This window comes from Limanda limanda, chromosome 21 (genome assembly GCF_963576545.1).
Source record: "Limanda limanda chromosome 21, fLimLim1.1, whole genome shotgun sequence".
Taxonomy (NCBI): domain Eukaryota; kingdom Metazoa; phylum Chordata; class Actinopteri; order Pleuronectiformes; family Pleuronectidae; genus Limanda; species Limanda limanda.
In genome coordinates this window covers 20,015,777-20,043,259 of record NC_083656.1, presented here as the reverse complement: position 1 = coordinate 20,043,259, position 27,483 = coordinate 20,015,777, and the positions used below count along the sequence as shown (strand labels likewise).

Here is a 27,483-nt window from a genome sequence, read left to right as displayed (position 1 = left end):
AATCATATTGCTTTGCAGTTATACCAGACATATCACCAGATTTTCACCAGATCAATGACCTTTCAACTCCACATTATGTTACTCCATGGTGAAAGCTATAATACCTGTAAGGAGATGGCAGATATGAAGCCACACTGCACACACAGCATATTAGATGATCATTTCAGCTATTTTATATTCAGATCTTCATTTTTGTTCTTCTTGTGAATTTTTTCAAATGAGAATTATTGAGATTTGGGAAAGTGAAAAGTTTAGATTTTTCAGTATATGTATATACCTTTATTTCAATGGCATTTCATTGCTCCAATTTCCAAACATAAATGGTTATTTTCTTAGATGTGCATAAAAGTGAAATACTGTGTGTACATTACAGTGTTATAGGTGGACTACATGTTGTGGAGGGGGGGGGGGCACGTTGAGTTTTCAGTACAGTTATGATACTAAGTCATGTCAACAGAAACTCCTTCAGGGATAGAGCGCAGCCTCATTGCAGGCCACATTACAGCTATGATGTACAAGTTTCACAAATTACCACTAGAGGTTGACAGAGGGCTGCACATGGGTTCATACATTCAAACATACACAGGAGGGAGGGTTCATGCTGGAGGGCCTGAGGTCGCATCACTCGTCAAATCGCCCCTCCAGGATGCTGTCGAATGAGAAGGGGAAAAACTTGTAGCCCTGGCCACAGTAGAACTTGTTCTGGAACTCCACCCTGAGAGGAAGAGACAAACAGAAGGGCAGTGGTGGTCAGAAGTGTGATTTGAAAATTATGGCAAAATATATCAACAATGACAACCATTCTTAATTATTGAATATTGTTTTTAGCCAGGAGAAGTAAAGAGTATTATTCTCAAGCCCAAACACACTGAATGCATGTGAAGTTCAGAGGGAGAGCATTATTAGTTTTGTACTGTTAGTGGCTCTTCTACCACACCCACCATAGTTTCTCACACAAGGTTGGCCATTAAACACAGGCCAGGATAAAAACATGGCTAAATAAGCTCTGAGTGCCTGTCAGGTAATGTGCATGCCAGAGTGTGTATCCTCTTTGCTTTGTCATAATGATGGTATGCCTAAAAATACACATAAGAATCCTGCTAAGAAATGAAGGATTTCTGTCCACTGAGAAGCTAAATGGCTTTCAATTGTAAACGGTTCACAGAGTTTTATGAATGTAATAAAAGTGCAAAATAGAACAAATGGGAGCACATCAAAAGAGTTTAAAGTTTAAAGTTAGAGCACATTTTAAAGAAGGCCTATAATGCTCACTTCCTGCTCCCGTATATTTTTATTTTGAGACTACACTATTGAAGCTTTGTATTCTTCACATTTCAAAAAAGTCCTCTGTCCCAAACCGCCTGTTAGGCAGCCACTCAGCTTAGCCTCTGAGTTAACCAGGTAATATTAGCTCAGGCCTCCTTTAAGATGCCTCCTTCAGAGCCAACTTTCCTCTGATTGGCTAAACATCCTGGAGCCTGTTGAGGGTTAGACCGACTGCGCTGCCACTTCAAAAGTTGAGCTTGAGCGGAGCTTTACTCAACTTCGACTCTACTTAGCAACAGCAAGGCCAAGCAACTGTACCACTTCAAATTTCAGCAACACATGAAACCAGCCCATTCAAAGTGAATGAGCAGCACAAGCTCTTCGCCCCAAGTGCGCCTAGGGTGCGCAGTAGCATCGCTAGTTCAGGGAGCATAGCTGCAGTTACTGCTACCTTCAACAGTCATCACACACACATTTCACACAAAGCGAGCATGTAGGGTTAGAATTTCTCTCTTTTGTGTGTCTCACTCTCATTCCATGTATCACTGTCTCAAACCTCTTTGTGATGACACACTCCAAGTGCAGTCAGTTGGTGCAGGTGCGAACACCTTTGCCTTTGGACATGAATGAAGCATCATCTAAATGACTTGTTTGAAAGAGCTGATTGTAATGAAAAACAAAGTGTCCGAGAGACATTGGACTTTAGCTGCTCATGTTTCCCTTCCTGTGAACAATATAAGCGTGCTAACATTGGCAAAATAATTAGCGGTTAACACAAAGTAAAACTGAGGATGTTGGAATGTAGTTGAACCTGTATTTTTATATAAACCAGTGAACAGGACAAAGTGACATTTTGAAAATTACCATGACAAAATTCCTTGGGCTATAATGACTTTAGGGCAGGGCACATTCCGTGAAAGTAAGACAATAGTAAAATCCTCCCACACGTCACATCCATTTCTCCTCACACACACGTTCTTTTCCAGTCTATTTGAAAAGGCTGTATTATATGAAAAATAGATGATTAGGATAACGTTTTTAATTACCACACTGCGGTTGTATGCCTCCGCCAACAGTGCAGTTTCTGTGTATATATTTCTACACTTTTTTCCAGATTCAGATAAAGGTCACTGTAACTTGTAACAGGATGTACCACAGAGTACTGGTTCATCACAGAAAACATATTGTTTCAGCCTCTGAGCCTGAGCTTATTATGAACATATCTTTCAGTCTGTTCTACTATTGTGCCGTCAATAAATGGTTTATAAGGATTTATGAATTGTAACTGATGCATGGATGGGAAACATGGAGGCAGACAAATGACAAATGTTTTGGGAGAAAAGAAAGTAAAAGTTTCTGCTCTGGTAAAACCTCAGGTAACCTTGAATGTGGGCCCACATTTCTGTCTGGAACAAGTTCCATTTTCCACAGTGCTGAACAGAAAGAGGTGGGAGGAATCAAAGCCTTTTTGAATTCCTGAGCTGTCTTCACCTTCACTTCTTGTTTAGCATGTCAAAGACGTTTGCACATTAAGAGATGACAGAGGTTTGTGGAAATGAACTGTAAGACTCAGTGGATGGGACGCATGAGGAATACCATGTGACCAAATATGGCAGCTGAGAGTCAGGGCAGTCTGTCAGTGACCCCCACCTCCTCCCCCCTCAGACCTCTGCCAATGAAGCTGGTCTCTAAAGTGCTGCCTTCTCATTACGTCCAGAGAACTCATGTTCATGTCATACTGATAATTAACTTCTCAACTATCCGAGTGAGTGTGACAGAGTAAATCAAGTTCTGTTAATTTCTGCTCCAAATACAAGAACGGGTTTGAAAAAAAAGAAGAAAAAGAGAAACACAAGACCCTGAAAAAGACTAAATGCACATCAAAACCATTTGCAGCACAAAGGGGAGGAATTCAAAGTTTTTAAACCTGGAGGTTAGTGGTGATTTGATCAAAATCAAGCAGAATATTCACATCTGACAACATCTTTGAGACAAGGGTTAACCTTATATGAAGCAATAGTTCAGAGTAAGACATTTGAAAAGATTTATTGGATAATCTTTTGTATTATTAAATTTGTTGTAGTTGTTTATTTTATAAATAAAATATATGCTCTGCTTAATGTTATATTTAATAGTCAGTCTTGAAAAAAAAAACTTTTGACCTGTAATGGCTGGAAAATAAATGAGAAGTTTTATTTACTCTTTACCATAGTCTGTTTTACTAAATAAAAACACAATTACTCTCTTTTTTTATGACAGTATAAACAGTTTAAATGAGAGATTTAAACGGGAACATTTTGTATTAAAGTAAGTTAAACATGCGTCTGTTGAAAACATTGCAGGACAAACTTCAAGGCTTCTACCACTAGATTTCTCTTCATTTTGTGATAAAATGACAGCACCACTTATTTTGTGTCAATACATATTGGGTTGCATGTTTTCAGAACAGTCCTTGAAATTCTCAAATCCTGACAACGCCTGACATCTTCATTTAAGAGGATTTGGGTTCCTGCTGGCTCCTGGCCTCAGCAGAGAAGGGAGTGCTCAGGAATGTCTCCTGGCCATGGCAAATATTTGGCCTGTGAGAGCTGTGTGAGAGGACAACACTTAAAAAGAGGAAAGAAATGAGAGAACCTCTCATCTACCTCTGCACACAGCTGTGGAGGTGGAAAGAAACACTTGTTCCTAACACACACACTAAGCTGGACCCACTCTGGTGTGCGTTTGTGTTGATAACTCATCAGCATGTGTGTGTGAAGAGTGGACTGCAGAACATCTCCATTCACTCCCCTCTGTGAAAAATACTCCACTACTCTTTTTACCTTGGCAGAGGTCTGCTGAGCTGACACGCTGCTGCTTTATTAAAAAAGTACAGCACGATCACAGTTACACACACACCAGAGCCTGAGAGCATTTTGTGTGGCTGAAGCATTGAGCTCTCACATACGGATGGAAAGTTAATGTATTACATAAAAAAAGCTTTCTAAATCTGCTGATCACATGTTACTCATTTGTTGGGACTTTTCAGTGGTGGATTAATTCTCAAGTGAGTATTTGGAACAAAAGGACAGAGTGTGTGTGTGTGTTCATGGTGAATAGACAACGTTTGTTTAGCCAGGGATGGAAACATTGTTCTTCCGGTTTGTGTTCTATTTAGATTTCTTCATGAGACCACTTCTGAGCGTAAGTAAGTTTAGGAGGTGGTCACTAGTGGCCTTTCATCCAAACCCATTTCTAAACACTGACAGACATTGGAAATTGAGACACAAGTTAAATATGACCACCCCTCTGGAATTTTCCTGCCGGTCTTGTCACTTAGCTCATTACTTATCAGGCATCAGTATCTTATCTGTGAGGTAATACTGTCTGATAAAACCAGCCTTAAAAATGTTTCAGATTATGTTAGAATTTAACATGTAGCCAAACAATTCCTATTTTGGTTTGAGTGCCCACAACCCTTTGTGATAGTAGGATTTTCTTTAAATAAAATATATAAACTAAAATATGCGCTTCATGTGTAACCCTTCAATCAAAACATGACTTTGTTCAGGTTATCCAGCAAGGATAGATTCTCGATAGAAAGAGATTTCAAAGATATTTGAACAATCCCACAGATGTTTGGTATCATATCATTATATTTTGTATTTTGCAATGAGATATCTTGTTGCCTCCACTTGTCTGATCTCTTTAAAATCACTACAGCTGCTTCCAAGCAGACAAAGTTATGTTTGGCCTGGAGTCAAGCTTTCGCTTTTCCATCTTACTCTGTGTTAATGAAGACTGCTTGTGGTCAGCGGATTACACCTGCTTCCATAACAGTCTGGTTTGCATGAAAACCTCTGTCCCGTATGACCGCCTGTCTGGAACAGACAGTATGGTCCATGTGTGAGGCAGATACTGCATGTGGGACTATGCAAAGGAACACAGAGGCGGTTGGCCAAAACTAGGCTGATCATTTTGGCTTTTTCTTGTTTTTTTTATTTCACAATATCGGACAGACACAAGCATTTGGGTGCTACAGATACTGATCTCCATCATGTTAGTAACAATTTAGTCTACAAAGTAAAAGCGTCCCTAATGAGGAAAGAACTAATGACCACATCTAAAGATCTGACTCACGTTAGTTACAAAAAAAATATTTTTAACATTCTATCTACACAAACCACTATAGGTAAGTGTGAGAATATAAATAAAATACTCTTTCACTCTCTCCTTAACAGTATGTTGCCGCTTTACTTTCTTTAAGCCATTTATACACATCTTTCTGACAGAGAAGCCCACTGTGTATATGAAACACTCCCTGTGTGCTCATGAATCACTGGATTTATATCATTATGTGCTCTGTGCTGAAAGGGATGTTTTCCTCATGGAATACTGAACATTTATCATCACTTTCACTATACAGTGCCTCCTCCTCATAGTTCTCTGTAGATCGTAATCTGTGTCCACATTTCAAAATCCCATCTGTTAAAATGTATAAATATGATTCATGATTACAGCTGTTATCTTCTAATAAACTCTTGCTACCTGTTAATACATATATTTGTATTAATGCATAGTTTTATCTCACTCCCTGTGTCAGGGTAATCCATGATTTCTTTACACTGGATCTCCTGTGATCTATACAGTGTAGCTTGTGTCATAGCAGTTTACACTGGCGCAGGCCGGCTCAACAGGGGGGAGGTGGTGCTAGGAGGCGATGGAGCTGGGTGTGTGTGAGGTTATCTTGAGACCTGTTGCACTCACAGTTTGGTAAACCACTCTGGGTCAGGAATGTTTCATGTTGCATTCCTCATGTACATGCAAAACTGAAGAGCTACAGCTCTGGCAGGGATACCTGGTTCGAGAGGTAAAGGACAGCTCACTGTGTGTATGTTTTCAATCAATGTGGAATTCAATGTGCAGGCATATGAGAGTCTACTGGGAATTTTGCCCTGTAAACATAATGAGTGTATGCTTGACTGGTTTTGCTCACCTTGCACATTCACACATATAATACCAATTTGGTTGAATGCATGTCGTCTGTGTGTCTGTGGGTGCTGTGTGTGTGTGTGCCTGTGTGACTAACCAGTGCAGACGTAGGGCGTGCAGGAAGGCTGACAGCCCCTCCATGACAAGCAGGATGGCGACAGTGAGAGTGGCAAAGGCCGAGAAGATGATTGACAGACCAAAGAACCCGCCCCCGCTCCGGGACGACAGACCCAGGTGCATGACCATGGTCCAGAGCACCTCCGACAGCTCTGCACACACACAAAGATAACAACATGACATGAATGGACTGGACTTAAATAGAATTGTTATATAGTCCAATGTCACTGAGCTGATTTACTGCTATATATATATATAATACAGACAAATAGGGTTTTTAACTACAACCTCTTAAGATGTACTTACGTGCATGAGCCAGGCTGAGGGCCCAGAGGCGCAGGTAGGAAGCCGTGTTGGAGATGCATCCCAGACAGTATTCTATGGTATGGATAGCCTGGATGACTGCAACATCTCCAAAATCAAACTGAGGAAAACCAAGATGATTAGCACAAACACCATGGGTACAGTCACAGTAAGTCTGACTGTAAGTGTTCTTAAGTAGAATATTAAGAGGTGAGAAACAAATAAATGGTATATAATAGATCACAAATATAGTAATGAGGATATATAGGTGGGGGGAATTTAACCTCCAAAGTCTATCTTTCTACTAATTTTACAAATGTCAGTCAGTCGGTCTGTCTGTCTGTCTGTACATCTGTCTGTGTGTACGTCTGTCTGTATGTACGTCATTCTGTCTGTATACGTACGTCTGTCTGTAAGTGGAATGCATATCTCACAAACCGTTGATCTAACCGGCTTCACACTTGGTATGTGTATTGTAAATTGCCAGAGAATGTGATGTGCCAAGTTTGGTGCAATTTGGACATGAAACATGTTCAATATTAATAACAATATTCAATATTCAGTCTGTGGACCAAGTTAGCTTGTTCCTCAGATAGACTAGTACCGACAATGATTTAGATGGTAGGATTAAACCAAATTCAGTTTCATTTTATGAAAAACACTGACTTTAAAATCTTCATTGCAGATAAACCAAGTAGGATGAACACAAAGTTTTCTAAACTCAATCTGTTCACAAAAAGCTCTGCACACAATGTCCAGCACAAAAACAATAAAAAGTGGTAGTAAATTGTAGAACTGTTTGAGGAGGGCTAACTCATGACAAGGAATAAGTAGCTCCAATAACACAGGCAACAGCCCATTAAAAACAGGCAGGTTAAGAAGAGACTCACATAGGAGAGGTGAAAAATAGTAATATTTATAACACTGCCCAAACATTACAATTTACAATTTATTCAGTGCTTATAAATGCTGCAAAGACAGACCTATAGTGATTTTTTTTGTAGTGTAGTGCCATGCTGGTTCTAATGGGACATACTTAGAAAATGAATGAATTGAGTATCTTGTTAAGATTCACTATTCTCAGAGGAGAAAACAATGCCAAGCTGTTAATGGACATATTTAATACAACACATTTAATCAGAAACACATCACCCACTACCCTAACATGCACATAAGACAAATCTGAGAAATCAGGTAAACCTACACATGCCCTGTAGTAACCTGATTACTGCAAATGCATGTGTACATGCTGTGAACCAAGCACATATCCATCCATACATACATACATGCACACATACATGGCTCTGTTTGTTAGGGTTCTCACATTGCATCTGTTGTTTCTTCTAGTTCAGTCTGTTCATTGTCTATGTTTCAAGATGTTTCAGTATAAATGAAACAGCATGTGTTTTAAGCATAATGGACGCAATAGTAAACATCCCAAAATAAAACTAAAAAGTACAATTCTGCGTATGTATGTTTGTATAATCTGTAAAACTAAGGCTCAACCTTCTACTTGACATTGAGAAATGGTTATCAACCAGAATGTGGCCAATAATAACAGTGAGCAGGGGAAATTAGCTAAAATAGAAATCGTGATATCAACTCAAAGATCTAAAGACCGTGTCAACCAAAATCGGTCATTTGTCTCCTAACATGCTATACATGTCAGTAAGCGATTACAGAAAACATGTGAAAGGAATGGGAACTATGTAGTCCTGAATTGTGAACTTTGACCGTTTTACAGGAATTCCTTGTTTCCTGATTTTTAAGAGAGTCTGGGCAGTTTTTCGCACAACATCAGCATATATTTTATTGGTTGACATGATGAAATGCGGCCTTCATTAGCAAAGCCTGCCCCCCAAACTATTTAAGAGCTAGAGCCCCGCAGCATCAATGTTTCTATCTCGCCGCGGTTCTGAGGCCTGAAGCGCCTGCACTGAAGCACACATGCAGGTGATGAGTTCAAGTATGAAGAAAGGAAGCTTTGAACAGACGACGCTGCAATCAAACACAACACTGACGATTACTTTTAATGATATCAGTGTAATTAATTCAAAATATGATCAAAAAACAGTTCAACAGCCCGCATTGCTTTAGTAAATGGACAAACTGTGTACACCGGGAGACTGTAGCTTGGTTGAACTCTGTGTAGTGTTTGGGTTTTTCAACAACACCTAAAGGCAGCGGCCGGCCCAGGAGCCACGGAAGCCACGGCCGGTTAGGGAGCTGTTTGAAGCTCGCGCAAGTTCAGTGAGGAAGACTTAAGCTGCACACGGTCAGCTGATCTACGGAGCACCTAACCTGCAAAGTGATCAGCTGATCGTGGGCGTTTCTAAATGCCCAATCAAGTCTGGCGCGGGCTTTTCAGCCAATCATTCAGCACCTGGCAAACTTTAAAAATCCCTTCTGTTCTCTTCCGCAGTCAGGCGTCCTTCAGCGACGCGCATAACGCAAGCCGTTGCTCATCTAACTCAATAACATTTCAACGTCGGATCCCGACAATGATTATTTACCAAGAGGTTCGGACCCAGCATTCAAAGATTCGTTTAAATCTACGGATCGTCGGTGCAGGAACTTCCGCCGAGCGAACCTGACGAGTCCACGGGGAGGCCGACTTCCTCATCGCTCAGCTTCAACACCACGCGGCTCCAGGTCCGGTCTCCTTCTCGGCTCCGTGACCCAGCGGTTCAAGTAAACCGTCCATTGATTCAGCCGGATCGCAGCTCGGAGCACGATCCAGCGGGTCCCCGCCGGTCCCCCGCCGCACCTGTTCGCGGTCGCAAAAGTTCAACAAGCGACCTCTTCTAAAGCCCCCTCCCGAAGATAAGTATACATCGTTCTTTTAAACACTCCTGCAACCACTTTAGCTTTAGATAATATCATGCGGACCACTCTGCAGTCCCCGGTCCTCAGTGCGCAGAACATCGACACTCTTCTAAAACCCTCGCACGCCGCAGCACCGGCGCACTCAGCAGCGCGTCCCGCGTCCAGAGTCGTAGATCAGCTGTTCCTCGTGCTTCAGCACATTAAACCACAACACAATCTGTTCGTCGGGAGAGTCAACAACCCGACGCATCGGCGTATTCAGCGATCTAATCTGAGACACGGGAGTATTTTTCAGAATCATAAAAACGCGCCGTGTAAGCATGCAATACACACCTGAACTGGCTAATTAGACTGACGTGGCGACAAAGCAAATAATTGAGTAAGCTCGCAGGTCAAGGTGCTCTGCTTCCTAAGCAGATATAACTGCTGTTTAATGGGTAAACGCATGAATCCATGCTGCTCAGCTCATTTGTATGGTGGTATACTGAGCACAAAATGTTGAGTCTTTTCATGACGGTAATGCGACTCAAACTCTGGAGCGAATTCAATAACATTAAGTTCTTGATAACTAGTGATGAGTGCTTATTAGTTCAAATGAGAGCAGAGTGGAGGAGGACACATATACCTGCTAGCTACAAACCAACTACACATTTGCTGTGTCCCTGGTATTTCACTTAAATGGTCTGCTACAATGATTTTAAAAAACAAATAGATATATAGATAATATATATATTATTATAAACAAATGAAATCACATTCTTCATATGTAAATAGTTCAACTCATCGTTTCACATAAAAATAAATAAATAATAAAATAAATAATATATGAACGCGTTTACGTACGCATTAAAATACAAACTATCTCCAGTGGCGAGATAATAGGCACGTCGTGATCTGACTAAGGTGCCAGTGCAACAGGTGACTTAATTTAAACTGCCAGAAGCGTGTTCCTGAGAGGTCCTGCGGTTCATCCGTGGATAATCCCCCCCCTGATAGTTCCCCGGAGTCAGGTGCATCACTCTCCAACTAAACGCTTCATCACTCGACGTCCCGCAGCCCGAATTTAAATAAATAAAATCGTACAGCATATTTGTGACATCACAAAATCCTCCCTTGCTGCTAATACGTCACAAAGCAGCAGCTGCTTTCCTCAGCACTTCGCGATGCACATCATCCCTAATGAAGCCATTTAAAAAAAAAAAAAAAAAAATCCATCTATGGGACTCGGAATCTCACGCAAAGGTGCCGATCCAACCTGCGTCTGCCCCATTTTCACGATCGCTAGCGACGTCACTTCTTTATATAAATATTTATATAAATAATTAAATAAATATTTTGAAAAAAAAATAATAATAATAATAAAAAATAAAAAAAAAAAAAATAAATAAATATAAAATAAAAATAAATAAATAAAAAAAAATATATATATATATTATATATATACACACATATTTAAAGCAGTGCATCCTTCTGATTATATGCAGTTATTCACAAATGCACTCCATTCGTGAGTTTTTGGGGGATTTTTACGGACAATGGCTGCAAGCCCCGGCCTTCTCCATTTGTCCCGTTTTCCTCATTGCTGAAACCTCCCCTCTAAAACAAAACATGGGTCTTCACCAGCATAAACAAGTTTAATTAAAGCAAACGCTGCCTGCACTCCATTCAGCGCATGCATTCATGATAGGAACTGCTACTTCTCCACCTAACAAGGTATTTCCCTCGGTTCACTACAACAATTGGGAAGATTATCTTTCTGCCTTCATTTCCTATATCTATCCTCTCATATACACACTCCTCTTCGAATCAAAAGTTTGAAAAACCCAATGTCAGTAAATCCTGCATATAACTGGTGGTGGTTCCGTATTAGCTGCTCACTCTTGAGTCATGCTAGTTATACAGTTAAGTTCTCATTAAACACACACCTGGGCACTTGCTCTTCACATACATTTGCACTACATCCGGTCGGAAGGACCCCATACGTGCGAGCGGCGTATGTGCACCCTGTATTTTACTTTCGGTCCAGCGCAAGCAAGAAAAGGACCTTATTTTCAGTTTGTCATTTGACTTAATTTCTGTTACGGTGGTCGTGCCGTTTTGCATTTTTGTTGACATTTAATTTCAGTTGGTCTTGGACCTTATTTTCTTTGGTCATATGACCTTTTTATTTATGTTGGTCCTCGCGACCGTTTTTTAAGTTTACATTTTGCACTCACCATGGCTTGAACCGGTCAGGTGACCTTAATAGAAGTTCGCCATGCCCTTTAATTTCCGTTGACGGTGTGCCGAGCCGTTTTAATTTCTGTTGACGGTGTGCCGAGCCGTTTTAATTTCTGTTACGGTGGTCGTGCCGATTTGCATTTCTGTTATTTTATTTCATTTGGTGTTGGACCTTAATTTCATTTTGGTCAAACGACCTTTTATTTAAGTTTGGTCCTTGCTGTCCGTTTATTAAGTTCCACATTTAGACCCTGCACTCACCACGACATTCACTTCCGGTCCAGCGGACCTTTCTTTTCGTAACAAGCAACCTAAATTCCGGTTTCAGTTACTCTACTGAGATATAATTCTGTTAGCATTTTATAATCTAGCCTTGGACCTAACCCTTTTGTCTGATAACCTTTAGTTACGTTCGCCATTTTAGATCCCATAATATACCTGTGCACATGATCTTTGACGTCGGTCTCCAGACCTTCATCTCATATAATTATCACTTGGGTTGCAGGTGCACTCTACCAGTCATCTCTATATTTCTATTAGATAAATGTTATGATTGTCTGTTTACCAAAGCATGTATTACTTCCCAGAATACTACAACACGAGGTAAGACTCATCATTATCTCACTCCCCTGATCTACCCTCTTCGTCTTATTCTTTTGGGGGTGTTCCTGTTCGATGTCCTGCTCCGCCCCCTTCTAACCCTGACATCTCACAGGGGTCTAAATGCCACAGACCGTAAACATTCATATCTTGTGTTTTTACAAAATAAATATTGTAAAGTAAAAACCAAGTCTCTCATTGAAAACACATTAGCTGTGTTGTCAACCACTCAGACAAATTTATTTTGAATTGCTTTAACAGGCCTTTGAGAGTGCCTTCTTTGACCTTTGATCATTGGCTGATACTCCAAGCAGAAACAAAGAGCAAAGATGTCTGGCTTGTTGGAGTTTGTTTCTTCTTTCCCCTGAACAGGATCACAGTGCAGGGACTTGTTTGTGTATTGTAAAGCCAACAGTTCCTCCGTTCTCTCCATCCTGGAGCAAGACAAGCCTTTCCTGTGCGAAGTGGGCTGAGAGTGGAGGAAACATGGGAGTCTATTGCTCTACGTTGCCCCTGTTGGGTTTGGCTTGGCCCTGGTCTGGTTTCCACTTTCCATGCTTCTCTTTTGTCCTTGGACTCATGAAACAGAGTTCAAGGAAGCAGTGCTCATTGTTCCCATTCAAAGGTGAACTGAGTCAAGTGGCTAATGAAAACAACGCATACATGCTGTAATGGCAAAATTGAGGGAAGCACTGTATAGGAATGTTGTCACTAAATATTTCAACTGAGTAGAGTCACGTGATTTGGTAGCATATAGTTATAACGTAACACAACGCAGGGTGTTTCCCGTTTTTTTAAATGGAAATTACAGTGAGTGTCGCACGCGATGAGGAAAAGAAGCAATATTGGTGCTGTCACTGAAATAACACAAGCAAAAGCCTCGGGTCAAAGTAATTAAAGCCTGCAAGCGCCTCATCCTCTGAAACACTCCACTATAGCTGCATGGCCCAGTGGATAGAAACAACCTTTTTTTACAGGGCTTTTCTGTCTCCTTAGTGGTCTTCTCTTACTTCCTGTCATTCAGGGTGCACATGAGAGCGTGTTGCGTACGTGTTCTCTGAACTGGACTCCCTCGCCAGTCATTGTTCATTATCACCCTGCAGTCATCAGCTCTGTCCCATCACACAGTAAGACCTCTTGTCCTGCAGCTCATTAACTCACAAGCTGGAAACAAGGAAACACAAGCTGCTCCTGGCAGACCCTGCATGATCTACAAGCGGCGGGTCCCAGTGACAGAGCTTTCTTATCTACAGCTATACCTGCAAAATTCTGCATTACAACATTGATTCTGCAATCGTTGAGGCCGACACACACAACATTACAGAAACAGTTTGTGACTGACAGATGAGTTATTTCTGGACCAATGCCCCCCCCCCCCCCCCCACAGTTTGAGGACAAGATGTGCAGTCGCCTAGGTCAGTTCCACATCTGACTACTGGATTACTGCAGGAACAAAGATATCGCCTTTGTTGACCCGTTTTTTATAACGACCTCAACTTTTTTTCTTTTTTTCAACCAGATGGCTTCCATCCTTCCCAGGAACGCTCACACCTTTTATCAACAAACACTGAACTGTACTGCATTCCTCTAAGGCTTCTTGCTGGTGGTCAGACAAGCCTCCTTCTTCAGCCTTCACTTAATTTTTCTTGTTCAATGACGACAGCTTAACCAGTAATGTGGCTTTGTTGATACCAAGTCCTATTGCTGAAGTAACTGAGCAACATTGGATTATTAACTACTGACCAGGATTCACTGTCACTAAATGATGATCAAGTTTACTCCCTCCCTAAGCATCTTCCTGCAACTTCAGAGAAGGAACAAGCCTGTGACCATTTTAAATCATTTTATTTCTTCTGGTCGTCAAAGTAAAATAATGTTAAAGTAATTTTGTCGAATGATTCTCACTTAAACAGTTCTCTGGAGATAATTGAAGCCTTGGCTTTGACTAAAAACACATATTTTTAATGTAAAATAAGAGAATATTCCTTCAGTGTAGAATGCAGCATATGTGGGCATCTACATAAAGCAGTGACACCAGCTTCCAAAACCGTTAACCTTTAACCTGTCATGCTTAGCTAATCCAGAGCCACTTTCTATCTGAGCATTACATTTTAAACCCCATCAGTCTGGTTTCAGATCTACACATAACACAGTCTTGCCTCAGTATAAAAGGCAACAGGAACAAAATACAGCAACACAAACCCACTGACAGTGCAGGTGCAGTCTGCAGAGCTCTCATTACTTTACTGAAAAAGCAAAAGCAATTTCACAGTGATGCCGACTGTGATTAAAGAAAGGCTTGTTAAACTAGCTCAAGATTGGTGATAAGCCTGACAGTGCAACCCCCAACAACCCCCCCTTAAGTCAGTGTGAGATAATTTGGTTATTTGGTTAAAATTGAATTATATAAAGAGCATACTCTATAGAACGTACTCTCGAACTAACCAAACGGGCACAGACAGAGATTCCTCCATTTATTATTAAGATGGCTAGTATATTAACACAGTCTTGTCTCTAACACGTCAAAGACAAAAAACTATGGTTGGAATGTGTCGGTATCCAGTGGAACATGTTGTCTGCCATGTCTCTCTGCAAATCTCATTATTACTAATAAGCACCTGATAGGAAAAATATTTTAATCCCACGCCCATTCATACTGTGACTTGCTTCTGACCTGACTTACGTGAATTCGTCGACAGCTCTCTACAAGTTACCCCATCAGTTAGTTTCTCACTGATGTATTTGCTTGTGAAAAATATGCTTTTTGCAAGAGTTATTCAAATGAACAGTTGTTTTCACAATTCACAAGTTCAAATCTCGTGTCTTGTTTCCACAAATTACAGTCAGGAAAAATCACAAACAGATCAAGACAGCATCCAGACATGCTGAGAAAATACCAAAATCAGGCTCTTACCGGCTCCTCCTCTGATTGCTTGAAAGTAAATGAAAGTCAAAGATTAGTGACAAAATTCAGGCACTGCACCAGTCCAGATGTTTACATCCTCCTTCTGGATCATTGTTATGAAGTTTCTTTCCACTAGACTCTGAAGTTCTAAAATTGTACGAGATTGTTCGAGATTGCAGGTCAGATTTGGACCATGTGGTTGGGTAAATAATAATAATAATAACAGATCTTTCATTATGGACAGGCTCAGATTTCTTTCCTTAAAGATGCTAGAGTGCATTATGATGATGACCTTGGAAGTATGGATAAGACTGGGTGCCAGAACTCACACACCCCACACCTTGAACTAGGTGCTACTCTTAAAGCAATGATTATAAGTTACAAGGTCAGTGTTTGATAATACACAATAATACAAACAAAAGTGATACAAGGTGGGTTCTTTGAGATTAACAAATATGAATCACATGTATGTGGAGCTTAACAATTTCTGTGTCCCAGCCTGATACTGTTACAGTTATCACTGCTCTGAACATTATGTAATATCAAATTCCTTCACCGAGTTGATAAGTCATGGCTCCACAGAATATCATGCAATTGGAACAATGATAACAAACTACAGACTTTACAGTTATGCAATATGTTTACCATAAACACTCAGAGATTTATTATGCTGGTCAACTGTGAGACATCAAGCCTCTGAGTAACAGAGGGAAAAACTGGGAGGTGTTTTCAGAATTCAGAAATTCCACTTGTTGTTTATGTTACTGAAATGGAAAATCCATCTCTTATCAGCTCTGGTCCATACCAGCCTAGCCTTTCCCTCTAAGGCCCACATCTCTGCCCTCTCCCCTTCCTACCCAGGAAAGACTGTTCTCTCATATAAAGATACAACAGACAGCTGGTGAATGGGCGGGGACAGACAATTTCTTGTTTTTGACTTTTAAGCCTTTAACCGAGACTACAAGTTTGTTAGTTAGACCAAAAACAAGTGACTGTACTACAACAAAACACACAATTTACGTGTCTGAAAGATATATTCACTCTTTTACTGCAACAGGCAGTCTGATATAGTAAATCCAAGTAGTAAAAGCATATAGTTTGTATATTAATCCTACCAAAAAATTGAAATCATACATAATAAAGGCCTGGAAAAGGGTTTAATCTAAATTTGTTGATGTTAAATGGACTTACCTCTTCTCCTTCCTCCGAGTGCTGGGAGAGGTGGTCGTGATCCACAATGCCAGCCTCATCCTCCGTAGGCCCGTTACCCACCCGGACACCTCCAAACTTCTGTGTGCCCTGTTGGGTGAGCCCGGTGCATGATGAGGACACGCCTGTTTGCTCTAAAGACTGCTCTAGATTCTCTGCAGGGGTTTCATCCCTCTTCTGGGACTAGATACAAAAGCCAAAAGAGCTGTGTCTAGCTTAAAGCAAGCCTTAGATAGAATTTTATCATCATAATTTGCTTTAATTTGTCTAGACAAACAGGACACCCAGTACAGTGAGTGAAGGCTTTCATTCCAAAATGAAATATATCCAACAGCTATACGATAACAGGAAAGACGTATGAAAGGTTCAAGTAACTACTGCTTCATTCAAATTTCCTGTTCAGTTCATAAACAGTATAATCAGTAAAACAGTAACCTCTCCTGCCCTAAATATAGTTCTTCAGATGTGGATGTAGCTGCTTGATTGTGTATCATTCCAGCAAATAATGTTGACTAATGTTACAAGTTTTGGAAAAGACAAACTTTTGATGGACTAAATTGATCTACAAACTACTGCAAAAGCTCACATTTGACAAAGTTAATAATTCCATTCAACAGCGAAATGTTCCTATGGATGTGATCAAAATTCCTGTGAACAGGTACTTGTCTTTGTTCTGATGGGACTGACGCACTTTGAAGTGTTACACAACAAGGAGCAGCCCCAGGGTGCTATATTTCACATTCCATGGTTAAATTCAAGCAACAGGTTTTTGTTGGATACATAGCATTTGGACAGAAACTTGCCAAGAATAAAGACTAGAATGGCAGAACACACACTGTTAGGGTGTCCTCAGTCTGTTCAGTTGCAAATTTCCTTTCAAAACATATTTTTTTTCTAAGGCAGGCTTTAAGCAGTTCTCATGGCAACACAACCAACCACATTACACGATACGATATGCATTGAAATGAATGGCAGAATAGGGAAAAAGGGTTAAATCAAAGGTTATAATTGTTACTCATCAAAGTTGACATTAAGGTCATAGGGGGGGTCAGATCCACATACCAGTTGCTTTTTCCTCAGGTGCTGACGCCGAAGCACCATTGTTTTCACAATCAGCATACAGGGTACACATGCAAGGGCAATTAGCACCAACAAAATCTGGATCCCCATCTACAGATTTAAACAGAGAGAGGTTAACAAGGTGTTGATGATGTACAGCAGTGATCAGAAGAATCCTAAGGCCTGACTCCCTCCTCCCTCTCACTGGTAGTACACTCACACCACGAAACTGTTGTACTCTGCTTCCTTACAGTAAAGGTTCTTGTCACAGTTAATTGTAATGTGCTGATATATAACGAATTTAGCAGATGTCGCAGTTCCTGGCTATTTCCATCTATAACTTCATCTCACAAACGAAGAGGAAATTAATACTAGCCACATATATTGTTAACAGGACTGAGCGGATGTGAACCTCTGGGTTAAACCTCCCTATGGCTGACCTTCACATTCTTCTCTCCCAGTGGCTGCTTCAAACAAAGAAAACAATATTCCCTTGATATTAGAGAAACCTTAAGGTCCACTGTTCCAATGGCCAATTACATTACAGAAACAAGTCTCTCCATCGAACCAATCAAATCAAGAACAGGCAGCTCATTTCCGAAATAGGCACAGCAGGGAGTTTGTGAATCACAAGCCTGACAGGTGTGATATGTTCAAGTGATGAACATATCATTTGTCAGCAAAGAAAACATAACGACCTAAAAAGTATCGTTGTGGATCAAAATAGCATTCAGGAAACAGGAACTAACAGCTCTATTTAACTTCACATGGATGAGACACAGGGCTAAGTGAGACGTAGTCCTGCTTGGACATAGGGACGTTAACCAGTTTGCATTTTTGGGGCATTTCTTTTAGTTCCCACTAAGACCTTAGAAGACCCTTTTCTGGTACAACCAATTTTAAAAATGCTTGCAATAAAGCATAATTCTCAGCATTGTCTGAGTATATTTGGCGTTTACAATACATAATGATTCAAGGATGAGTGGTTGGTTTGAAAAAAAAAATGAATATAAAGTTTAACTTTTGCAGAGAGCAAACCACATTAGATATACAGAGGTTAGGCTACTTGTAACCATGTTTGAATCTGCATCCTCCACAGCATGATGAAAAAATGTATATAATTTAGCCATCATCACCCATACTCTTATCTGGTGAGCTTGATAGGTAGATTGGTAAAAGCATAGCTATGCAAGTTCCTTGATAGCGTTTCCCTTTGGCACTATAGTGTTGACTTACATCCAATGTGCTGTAGTAGAGCTAAAACAATGAAAACCAGATTACTGTTACAATGTTTTGTGGCGGAACTGTACATCTCGCTAGAAGAATAAAGGTTAGTAATTTGAAAGACTGTTCTTTCACTGGCCTGAGAAAAAGCATGTGAGTGCGAATTACTTCTACAGAAAGAAGCAATTCACAAACTCCCTGCCAAATCAACTCTGCTGTTCTGTGATTGCGCCTTGTCTCTTTGTGGACTTGTTTCCTATGAGCTAATCTGCACCTCTCTACAAGTGTTCAACCATGTTAGTGTGAGAGGGAGAGGCAGGAAGCTGGGAGAAGCAGAGGGGTGGATGAGGAATGGAGCACCTGTCCCCTGTACAGGGGCTTGTTGGTCGGGTCATTGTAGTTAAAGAGACACATGTTGATGAAGTGGATGAGCAGGCTGGGAGCATCCTTGGAAGTAAAGGCGTCATATGCCGTCCACTTGTAGAAGACCAACAGGGCAAGGTATCCAAACAGGCTGAACATGAAGACGATCTCTGGGATGAAGCCTAGAAAGATGTTCAGTGGCTTCTTGAAGTACCTGTAAGAGCAGTGAAGACATCAAACACATCTGTTACACTCTCCATTTTTGTCTTTCTCCTACTCCTTTTCCTCTAGCGTTTTCTCCATTTCATGCGTGTGTATCATAGACTGGTGTGTATGTAGATAGACAGATGTGTGGCAAAGCGCTTTACTCAGGTGCAACACAGGCTTATCTGCGAGCACCTCGCTTATCCACATTGTTAAAATCTACGTTGTGTTGAGTTTATCTGGTTGACAGCTAAAAAACACCCTGTCACAGAGACAAGTCACAGGGGTCTCCTGCTTTTTTTTCCTTGTTTTGCATCTGTCACAAGCTAGAAGTGTCATCACCCTCTCCAGAGGCTCTCACTCAGACATTTGCATTCACACATAAACGTCCACTGGGAAAAATAGGGAGAAATCTGGAGTTCAGTGTATGTCTGAAAGCGGCTTAAGTGTAAAGTAAATCCAAATATAACATGACAGAAACTCTGCTTGTTGGTGATGGAGCGGTACTGGAGAGTGTGGCCTTTTCTATGGAGTTTTACTTTTCTGGTTTTCTTCTTAACCGGCAGGTCATATGCATCTGATAGAGTTAGATAGAATTGTCCAAGTCAACACACACACACACACACACACGTAGAGTAACCCTGATTCATTACTGTTGAATCAACATTCAGCGTTCTCCCTGAGTGTAGCTCTTACAGGTGGTTGAAGAGACTGAGAGACACTCCAAACAGCATGTGGATGACACCCAGGATCACAGACATCTTCATTTTAAAAGAGTTGAGGAAAGTCAGCTTGTTGGTGGCAAGATTCCAGATCTGCAGAGACAACACAACAGGGTCACTCCTGAGTCCCAACCACGGCAATCTGGCCTGTTTTACTAATTTCTATAAGAGTGCACTAATATATCCACTGCATTATTTGTTCCTTTATGTTTTCTACTGTTGCCACTCTGGTTTGCCTCTTTAATATTTACATTTCTTCAGTTCAGAACTCAAGAGGCCTTTTGGATGAGAGGTGAAACATCATCAAGAAACACAAGCAAGTCAAGTTGCCTATGAACATAGAATCTTCACAGATAAGTTCACAATAACAAAAATACTGAATATTTCTAGCCTTATCCTTTAAGTTTACAAACCAGTGGTTCAGTTTGCACGAGTGAAAATAACAGCCAGCTATTCATTTTGGTTGTTTTACAGAGTGTGCAGGTTTTACCGGGTCGATTCCAAGCGGATACGGCCCGTTGAACACACCAGGAACAGCAGGGTCTAACTGTAGAACATTATTTCCATCCAGGGTCTCAAATCTAGGATAGATCAAGATTATTCTCATGATATGCATTTTAGAAAACAGAACATTTTATTACCTGAAACATCTACATATAACCATATGATTGTCAGACACATGTTATCCTGTATGATGACAGAACATGATGATACCCGAATTATGTTAGTATTTTATCATACACTGAATAGCTAGGTAGTATCTATAATGGTTTCAAACAATTAACATATTTCCAAGTAAGTTAAGATACTTCAACAAAATGTCATGCCATACATAAGGTGTGGTGTTGAACTTCATTTGTTCTTTGCTGGAAAAGAAACTGTTAATATATCATTAAACTAACTTGAGGTTTGTAATCAAGAATAAACAACTTCTCAGACAGTATCAGTCCAAGCAGAGTTGGTTGACTTACGTCCAGTTAGCTCCTTTGGGGCTAAACATGGGCCTGACGCTCCATCCAGAGCCAAACATATTCAGTGACTTGGAGAAGCAGTCGTTGTAAATGACGCCGGTGTAGATGGAGAAGAGCCCCATCAGGAGGATGATGTAGCGACCAGCAAACACCATGTTGAAAATCTACAGAGACACGCAGCAACTTCATATGTTTAATGTTTCTAATATGTGCACTGTGAGATTGAACTGTGAATCTTTTTTATCATTTGATTGATGGCTAGCGTCTTTACTGCACCTCATTGTCACACTTCTGGGCGACGAGGCGACTCTCTCGGATGACCAGGTAGAGGGCAGCACAGGTCATCAGCGCCCCGTGACCCATGTCACCAAACATCACCGCAAACAGGAAAGGGAAGGTAATGATGGTGTAGGGAGCTGTAACAGGCAACACACAGTATGAAGCCATTAGACAAAAAGATCTGTAATAATAACTGATGAATGCTGAAGTTGACAAGCTGTTGGGAACTTAAGTGTTTGGAAGTTAAGGACAAGCCTACTCCGGATTCTTTGGGACTACAACTGACCAGCATTTTACATCCAAGGTAGTAAGACAAGGAATGTTAACATATTAAGTCCACATGTATACAACTTGTATAACTCAATAATATATAATCACAATATTTGGAAAATGATATAATAGATGATGCACTAATTGAAAATGATGGAAAAGGTGAGAGAAAATATATTGCATTTAAAAGTATAAAAATATTTTTTCTAATGGTAAATTAAGCTATCAATACAGCAACAGAGTCATGTTATGTTCACCATTCTGCTGCTGTCGCACAAATGTATTTTTGATGCACTGATTATTTCTTGTCAGTTCTAGTTTGGTGCTTTTTTATCACAGTGAAGCTCTGGTTTCATACAGATAGAGGTTTTTATGTACTTTGAGTTTCTGAAAGGCTTTTCAACAGTTGACCTGTTGACGAGGACAAGGGAAATTCAAATATGCACTAATGTGATGACTAATGATTTCAAAAACAGACAAAGAAACTCCTGTTTGACCTGGATTGATCTCCCGGTAGTTCCCGATGCCATAGGCATCAACAATGTTCTGGAAGCCTGATGTGAACTTGTTGGTCTTGTTGAATGTAGGTGGAGTCTGCTTGGTCTGCATCCGGTTGAGGATGGATGGCACTGTGGAGCCACTCCTCTCCTGCCAAAAAAAACCTCACATATCAATCACGTATTCAATTTCAGAGAAACGCAACAGTTCACACGATGAAAAAGCATTTGGTGACTGTGGAGAGAAAAAAACTCCTTCATTAACTGGAAGGAACCTCTAGCAGAACCAGACTCATTGTGGGCGGCCATCTGCCTCAACTGCCTGGTACTGTCCATGTTGTAGGTGTAGGAAAACATTACCAAGTCACTCGACTCAATCTTTGACCTCTGTTACCATTTGTGATGGGATCTTACTTACCTACTCTATGTGCAAATAATCATTGTACATAATGTCTGTTTTTTTAAACAGATTAAGTTGGGAGCCACGGAGAGATTCTGAGATAAAGTTCCACCGAAATAAAAGTACTACATATAAGGGATCCACACAAACAAATACTCAACCAAAGTAACTCACCGTCCCTCTGCGCAGAGCAAACTGGATGGAGTCCAGGTCTGAGACGGGACACCACACCTCAGCGATCAGACACTTCTGGGTGACGTCGATGTTACAGAGGTTGAGCGTGTGGTAGATGGCCTTCATCTTCCTCACCTTGATGAACCACACCCGCATGGTCTTGGAGGCGGCCTGCAGCACTCGCTGACGGTGGTCCTCTGTTTGGTTCAGCACCTACAGGAGCAGATTTGTTTTGTTACCTTTCATTACATATCATTTATCTGACGCTTTTATCCAAAACGACTTACAATAACTGCACTAACTTTGAGGGTATAACCCAGAACAGCAAGAATCATGTATTTCAGAATGTGGATAGTGTTAGGCCTGACAGTTCTAACAGCTGACGTGAGGTAAGGTGCAATGACAGCTATTACATTTTTTGAAATCAAGAGAAGAAGTTGATTCCCGATGAGAAAAAAGTCTATGAAAATTTAATTCCATTCAATTTTATTTGTATAGTGTCAAATCATAATATACATTATCTCGAGGCATTTTACATATCATGACCTTAAAAGTGTTTTTTAGGAGAATCCCAACACTTCCCACAATGAGCAATACTTTGGCAACTGTGGACAGAAATGACTCCCTCATTAACTGTAAAAACATCTAGAACCAGCCTCAGTGTGGGCGGCCATCTGCCTCGACCGGTGGGGGTGAGCAGAGAAAAATGGGGGGGGGGGGGGGGAGATGGGTGGCACTGATCTTTGACCTCTTCACTATTGATCACATGTAGCTGCACCCTTGGGATCTCCTCTCTGGATCAGAGTATGAGCTGTATTTTTAAAAAGTATTGAATTTGGAATGTCAACTGTCCTTAGACTCATGTTTGTGCACATAACTCAATCTTCTATGTCAACCTGAGTAAGATGCTCTGTTGTAGTCTCTCTCAGGCTGGAGAAAGACCTGTCAAGCAGAACCAAGGCTTTTTTCCAGGCTCAATAAGGAAAAAACTTAAGGAACCACTTTGAGGCACGACAAAGGTTTTTTCACAGATAAACAGATAAACTAAGCAGGGACCTGAACACAGACATCCTGCTGTGCAGAGTTAAATTAATTTATTTTTATTCGGTGGACAGCAGCTTTACAAAGACTACAAAGGTGCTTTGAAAGAAATATTAAATTAATAATGTGAACTGCACTGCTGATGGTAATGTGACTCAAATAATAAAACAGGCTTTACTCCATGGTTAACAAGCCTTGCCCTTCTTCGTTTTCATTGCAGGGACAAACCTACCATCTGGAGGTCGTCAATTCGGCTATTGACTCCAGCCAGCATCTCCTTCCTCTCCTGTGGGGTCTCTGGACATGGGTAGAGGGAGGCACGGAACCTGTAAATATACACCAGCCAACAGAGTCAAGCATGTGTCAACTTTATTCTCCCCACACAAGCTTTATGTTAGTAATGTGTCATGTCTACTCCTGCACTGTGATACGACAGTCCAGCAAGAACACGCAGACAGTGCTGAATGTCGCTCTTTCCACCAAAGTGAACAGAGTGCTTGTGCTGGTTTGGACTTGGTTCAACTTGCGAAACTTTAAGAACCAGTTTGCTTTTCCATGGGCTAGAGCCGCCTTATAGAGCCATTTCATTATGTCACTATCACTGTCTGCATCTATGATGTCGCAACACTTGTACTGACTGCAAGCCAGGGTTGGACGATTATATCATCTATCAGTGAATAACTGGGTCCATCGCCCGTTTTTTTGCCGCTTATATTGAATTATATACATCTATGGCAGTTTTTCCTTAATCTTGTTGAGGGTTAAGGGCAGAGGATGTCACAAATTGTTAAATCCTGTCACACAAACTGTGATTTGTGAGTTTGAGTTTAGGCACTGGCCTTGGGACTGCCTTGGTGTAAAAGGAGTAACTATATAATTTTCAGACCACAATTTCATTTCACATGCTAACTTTTAATGTAGGCACTGGATATACCATCAACAACATCATAACATCAAGCAGCTCTTTTGCTTTTTGCCAACACACACTTTGTGGCCGACTGTTGTAAACGCTGCTGTGTCTAACTGCTGCAAATACAGCCACAAACACTGTGCATCACATAAACTGGCGAAAGGATTCAGGGCATAAAAAGTAAAGAAAATACATATTTATTAAGTTGTAAATGTGGAACCAGCTGATGTGCCCGACAACCTATAACATTAAATTAACTTCTACAAACACTAGATACCGGTATCATCATCATTACCATCTGACACCAGAGGGAAGCAGTAGCAGCCATCCCATCGGAGAAGTTAGTGCAATATATATGTTCAATAATTCAGTATGGCCCTCGGCTTTTATAACAATTGATCTTATAGTAGACCTCTGTCTGTTGACCTCTGTCCCTCCTGTGGCAGAATCTAGGAGGTGACTCAAGGGCTTTACTTTAATCCTAAAATAGTATGAAGTAAAGGCAGGAAGACAGAATGTGACACCCACCCCTCACAGATCTTCTTCACCCTGTTCTTCAGCTGGTCGCCTTGGAAAAAGATGATGAACACCGATTTGTGGACTTGGTCTCCCTGTTGGAAAGAAAATGTATTAAAAAATGTTGTGGTATATGTGTTTGATTTCAATATGCAAGTATTCAAGGTAGACATTTTCCTACATTAGTGTTTGCTACCTTGTACTTATGTACAAGGACCATGCAACATTTCTACTCTCTTTACTCCTCTATGTCTTATTTGTTTTGTATGCTGACCGTGGCTGGGTCCTCCAGGGGGTCCTCAATCTCTGCCTTCCTTAAGAAGACATTACCACGACACACCCTCCACAGCATCCTCTCAAAGGTGGGAATCCTCTCCCTGCTGATCACTCCAGCCACAAAACTGTAAAAAGTGCATGCAAAACTGAGTACACTACTTATATTATATATATAATACTTTTTTGCATTTTTGTATTATTTAGTCCTTGCTAGCTAAATGGCCTAAATGGATACTTGATGGCACTTGTCAGCCAGAATATAACACCAAACTCAGCCGGGATTGTGGTTTACTTACAGAGCCCAACGGTCTTGAATTACATTTATATCATGTGTGCAAAAGATTTTTATGAAATTTCATTTTTCACTTAGCCTCCAGGGCTGTTCGCATAAATCAGCTGAATACCTGATTGACACGTTTTGTTCCACAAAAAATATCTTAGATGGTAATTCATTGTAATCGTGTTAAGAACAAGCTACTAGACATTAAAGAAAAACAACTGCATTTCTGACTAAGTATTAAAATCCTTTGGATGTGTAGAGTTTGATGTGATTATATGGTTGCTCTAATCATTCTAATCTGATAGTCTGCTGAGGGACAATAATTAAATTAAGTAAACTGGACAAATCTTTAATTCAATCAACAAAAACCATAACGTGATTTAAGTCAGGGACATGTTTACTGGTGACTGCAGTCGAAATACAGTTTACTTTTATGTATTGCCATTCATGTGAGTTAATATTTGCCAAAACAATAAATAGTGTTAAAGAATACGATGCAGCCCTCATGCTTTACCCCAGTCTGAGCGGGGCCCCGCGACCCCCCTCACTGCCCTCCATCAGAGATGATGACTCCTCCAGCAGGTTGGGATCCTCCATCTGTCAAAGACGGATCAGAAAGGCCTCATTTACATGTACATTTATATAGTATATGTATCCTGAATAAATGCTTGTGGTACTGTTCTATAATATTAAACTAATAATAAAACTGATGTAAAACTTTAAATGAACAAGGCTCACTGATGGTGTGGACATATAAATGCGTATAAAAAAACCAACTGCATTTTATGAACTTCTGGTCATATGGTGCAGTGTGTGTGTGTGTGTGTGTGTGTGAGACAAACCTCATCAAAGAACTGCTGTGTTCGACGGAGGATGTGTTTGAGCTCGGTCAGCTCCAGGAAGTTCTTCTTCAGGGCTTCTTGGTTGGTGTTGATCTCCTTCAGTTCATTCTCCAGCTTCTCAAAGGTGGCCTGCCAATAACAAACAACAGACACTCACTGTTAGAGATTCACAATGAGCATTATGATACATTTTGTATGTATGTGCTTTAGGATTCAAATTTGTGGAACAACTAAGCCCTGGACTGAACATGATGATTGTTTACCTCCAAATCGATCATGTCCCTGGGAAAAGGAACCTCTGGGTTTTCTCCAGTGTCCACAGTCGGGATGAGAGCCTTCTTGATCTCCTTCTCCACAAACCCTGTTCACCAGAAACAATTCACGTTTCAGCAAAATACAAAATTTTTCCAGAGAGGCTGATGGAAACATAAATAAGAATAACTGACTTGATTGTAAACACTCACTTGAGACAAACATAAACAAAATATCTGAACCAAATGTATGTGGTCTTCATCTGACAGGAGGAGTAAGAGGGGATCATACAGTTGAACATGGAGCTGCACTGTGTCTTTGCTTGGGCCTGATGGTTAATAGGTCTCATTACTTACTCAGTTTCCTGTCCATCTCCTCACACCTCCTCACTTCATTCACAAACTTGCGCTGGAACACGTTTACATCTGGATTCAGCTGCCGGTGGAAAGAGACAAGAAAAAAATTGTTTGGTACAATAACTGTCAAGATATTTGGTAAACCACAAAAAGTGACCTAGGAAATGAACTCTAAACTAGTTTAAATAAACACATGTGTGATGTCAAATGTCAGCCACATGTCCTGTCTGACCTCTCACTTCATTCCCCCGGCTTCAATGTAGATTATTTCTTCCTTCAGACAAGATCATAACTTGAGAACATTTGTACTTACATCTCTAAACTGGACCATTCCCAGTTCTCCCAGCTCACTGACACAGCAGTAGGCGGCCTCTGACTGGAGAAAGAGCTGGGCCAGGGTCATCTCCTCGCTCCTGAACAGTTCCCCCAT

The 27,483-nt window shown here is 40.7% G+C and overlaps 1 protein-coding gene across 14 annotated transcripts; it reads right to left on the bottom strand.

The window, feature by feature from the left end:
* Window positions 1-621: 621 nt before the first annotated feature.
* On the bottom strand, window positions 622-27,483 carry atp6v0a1b (ATPase H+ transporting V0 subunit a1b). 14 transcript variants are annotated; one of them, XM_061094866.1, is made up of 21 exons: window positions 27,367-27,483; window positions 27,054-27,132; window positions 26,709-26,806; window positions 26,446-26,574; window positions 26,118-26,200; window positions 25,322-25,448; window positions 25,060-25,142; window positions 23,854-23,947; window positions 22,581-22,793; window positions 22,007-22,157; window positions 21,237-21,376; window positions 20,961-21,124; window positions 20,480-20,570; window positions 19,964-20,082; window positions 19,061-19,277; window positions 17,480-17,587; window positions 16,400-16,600; window positions 15,218-15,235; window positions 6,661-6,778; window positions 6,335-6,506; window positions 622-715 (listed from the first exon to the last, which is right to left on the bottom strand). In XM_061094866.1, the coding sequence occupies exons 1-21, from the start codon at window positions 27,481-27,483 to the stop codon at window positions 622-624; spliced, it is 2,616 nt and encodes an 871-aa protein (XP_060950849.1). The 14 variants fall into 14 exon arrangements, with proteins under 14 accessions (XP_060950849.1, XP_060950850.1, XP_060950851.1 ...); XM_061094867.1 differs by having other exon boundaries at window positions 16,400-16,591; XM_061094868.1 differs by having other exon boundaries at window positions 16,400-16,507.

Excerpts from the sequence above, each read along its gene's own strand:
- atp6v0a1b (XM_061094866.1), bottom strand. The coding sequence starts at position 27,483 with ATGGGGGAACTGTTCAGGAGCGAGGAGATGACCCTGGCCCAGCTCTTT. Across the intron at positions 26,807-27,053 it reads GGAGATGGACAGGAAACTGA|GGTTTGTGGAGAAGGAGATC; the intron begins GTAAGTAATGAG and ends TCTGGTGAACAG. Across the intron at positions 17,588-19,060 it reads AGCCCCTGTACAGGGGACAG|ATGGGGATCCAGATTTTGTT; the intron begins GTGCTCCATTCC and ends TTAAATCTGTAG.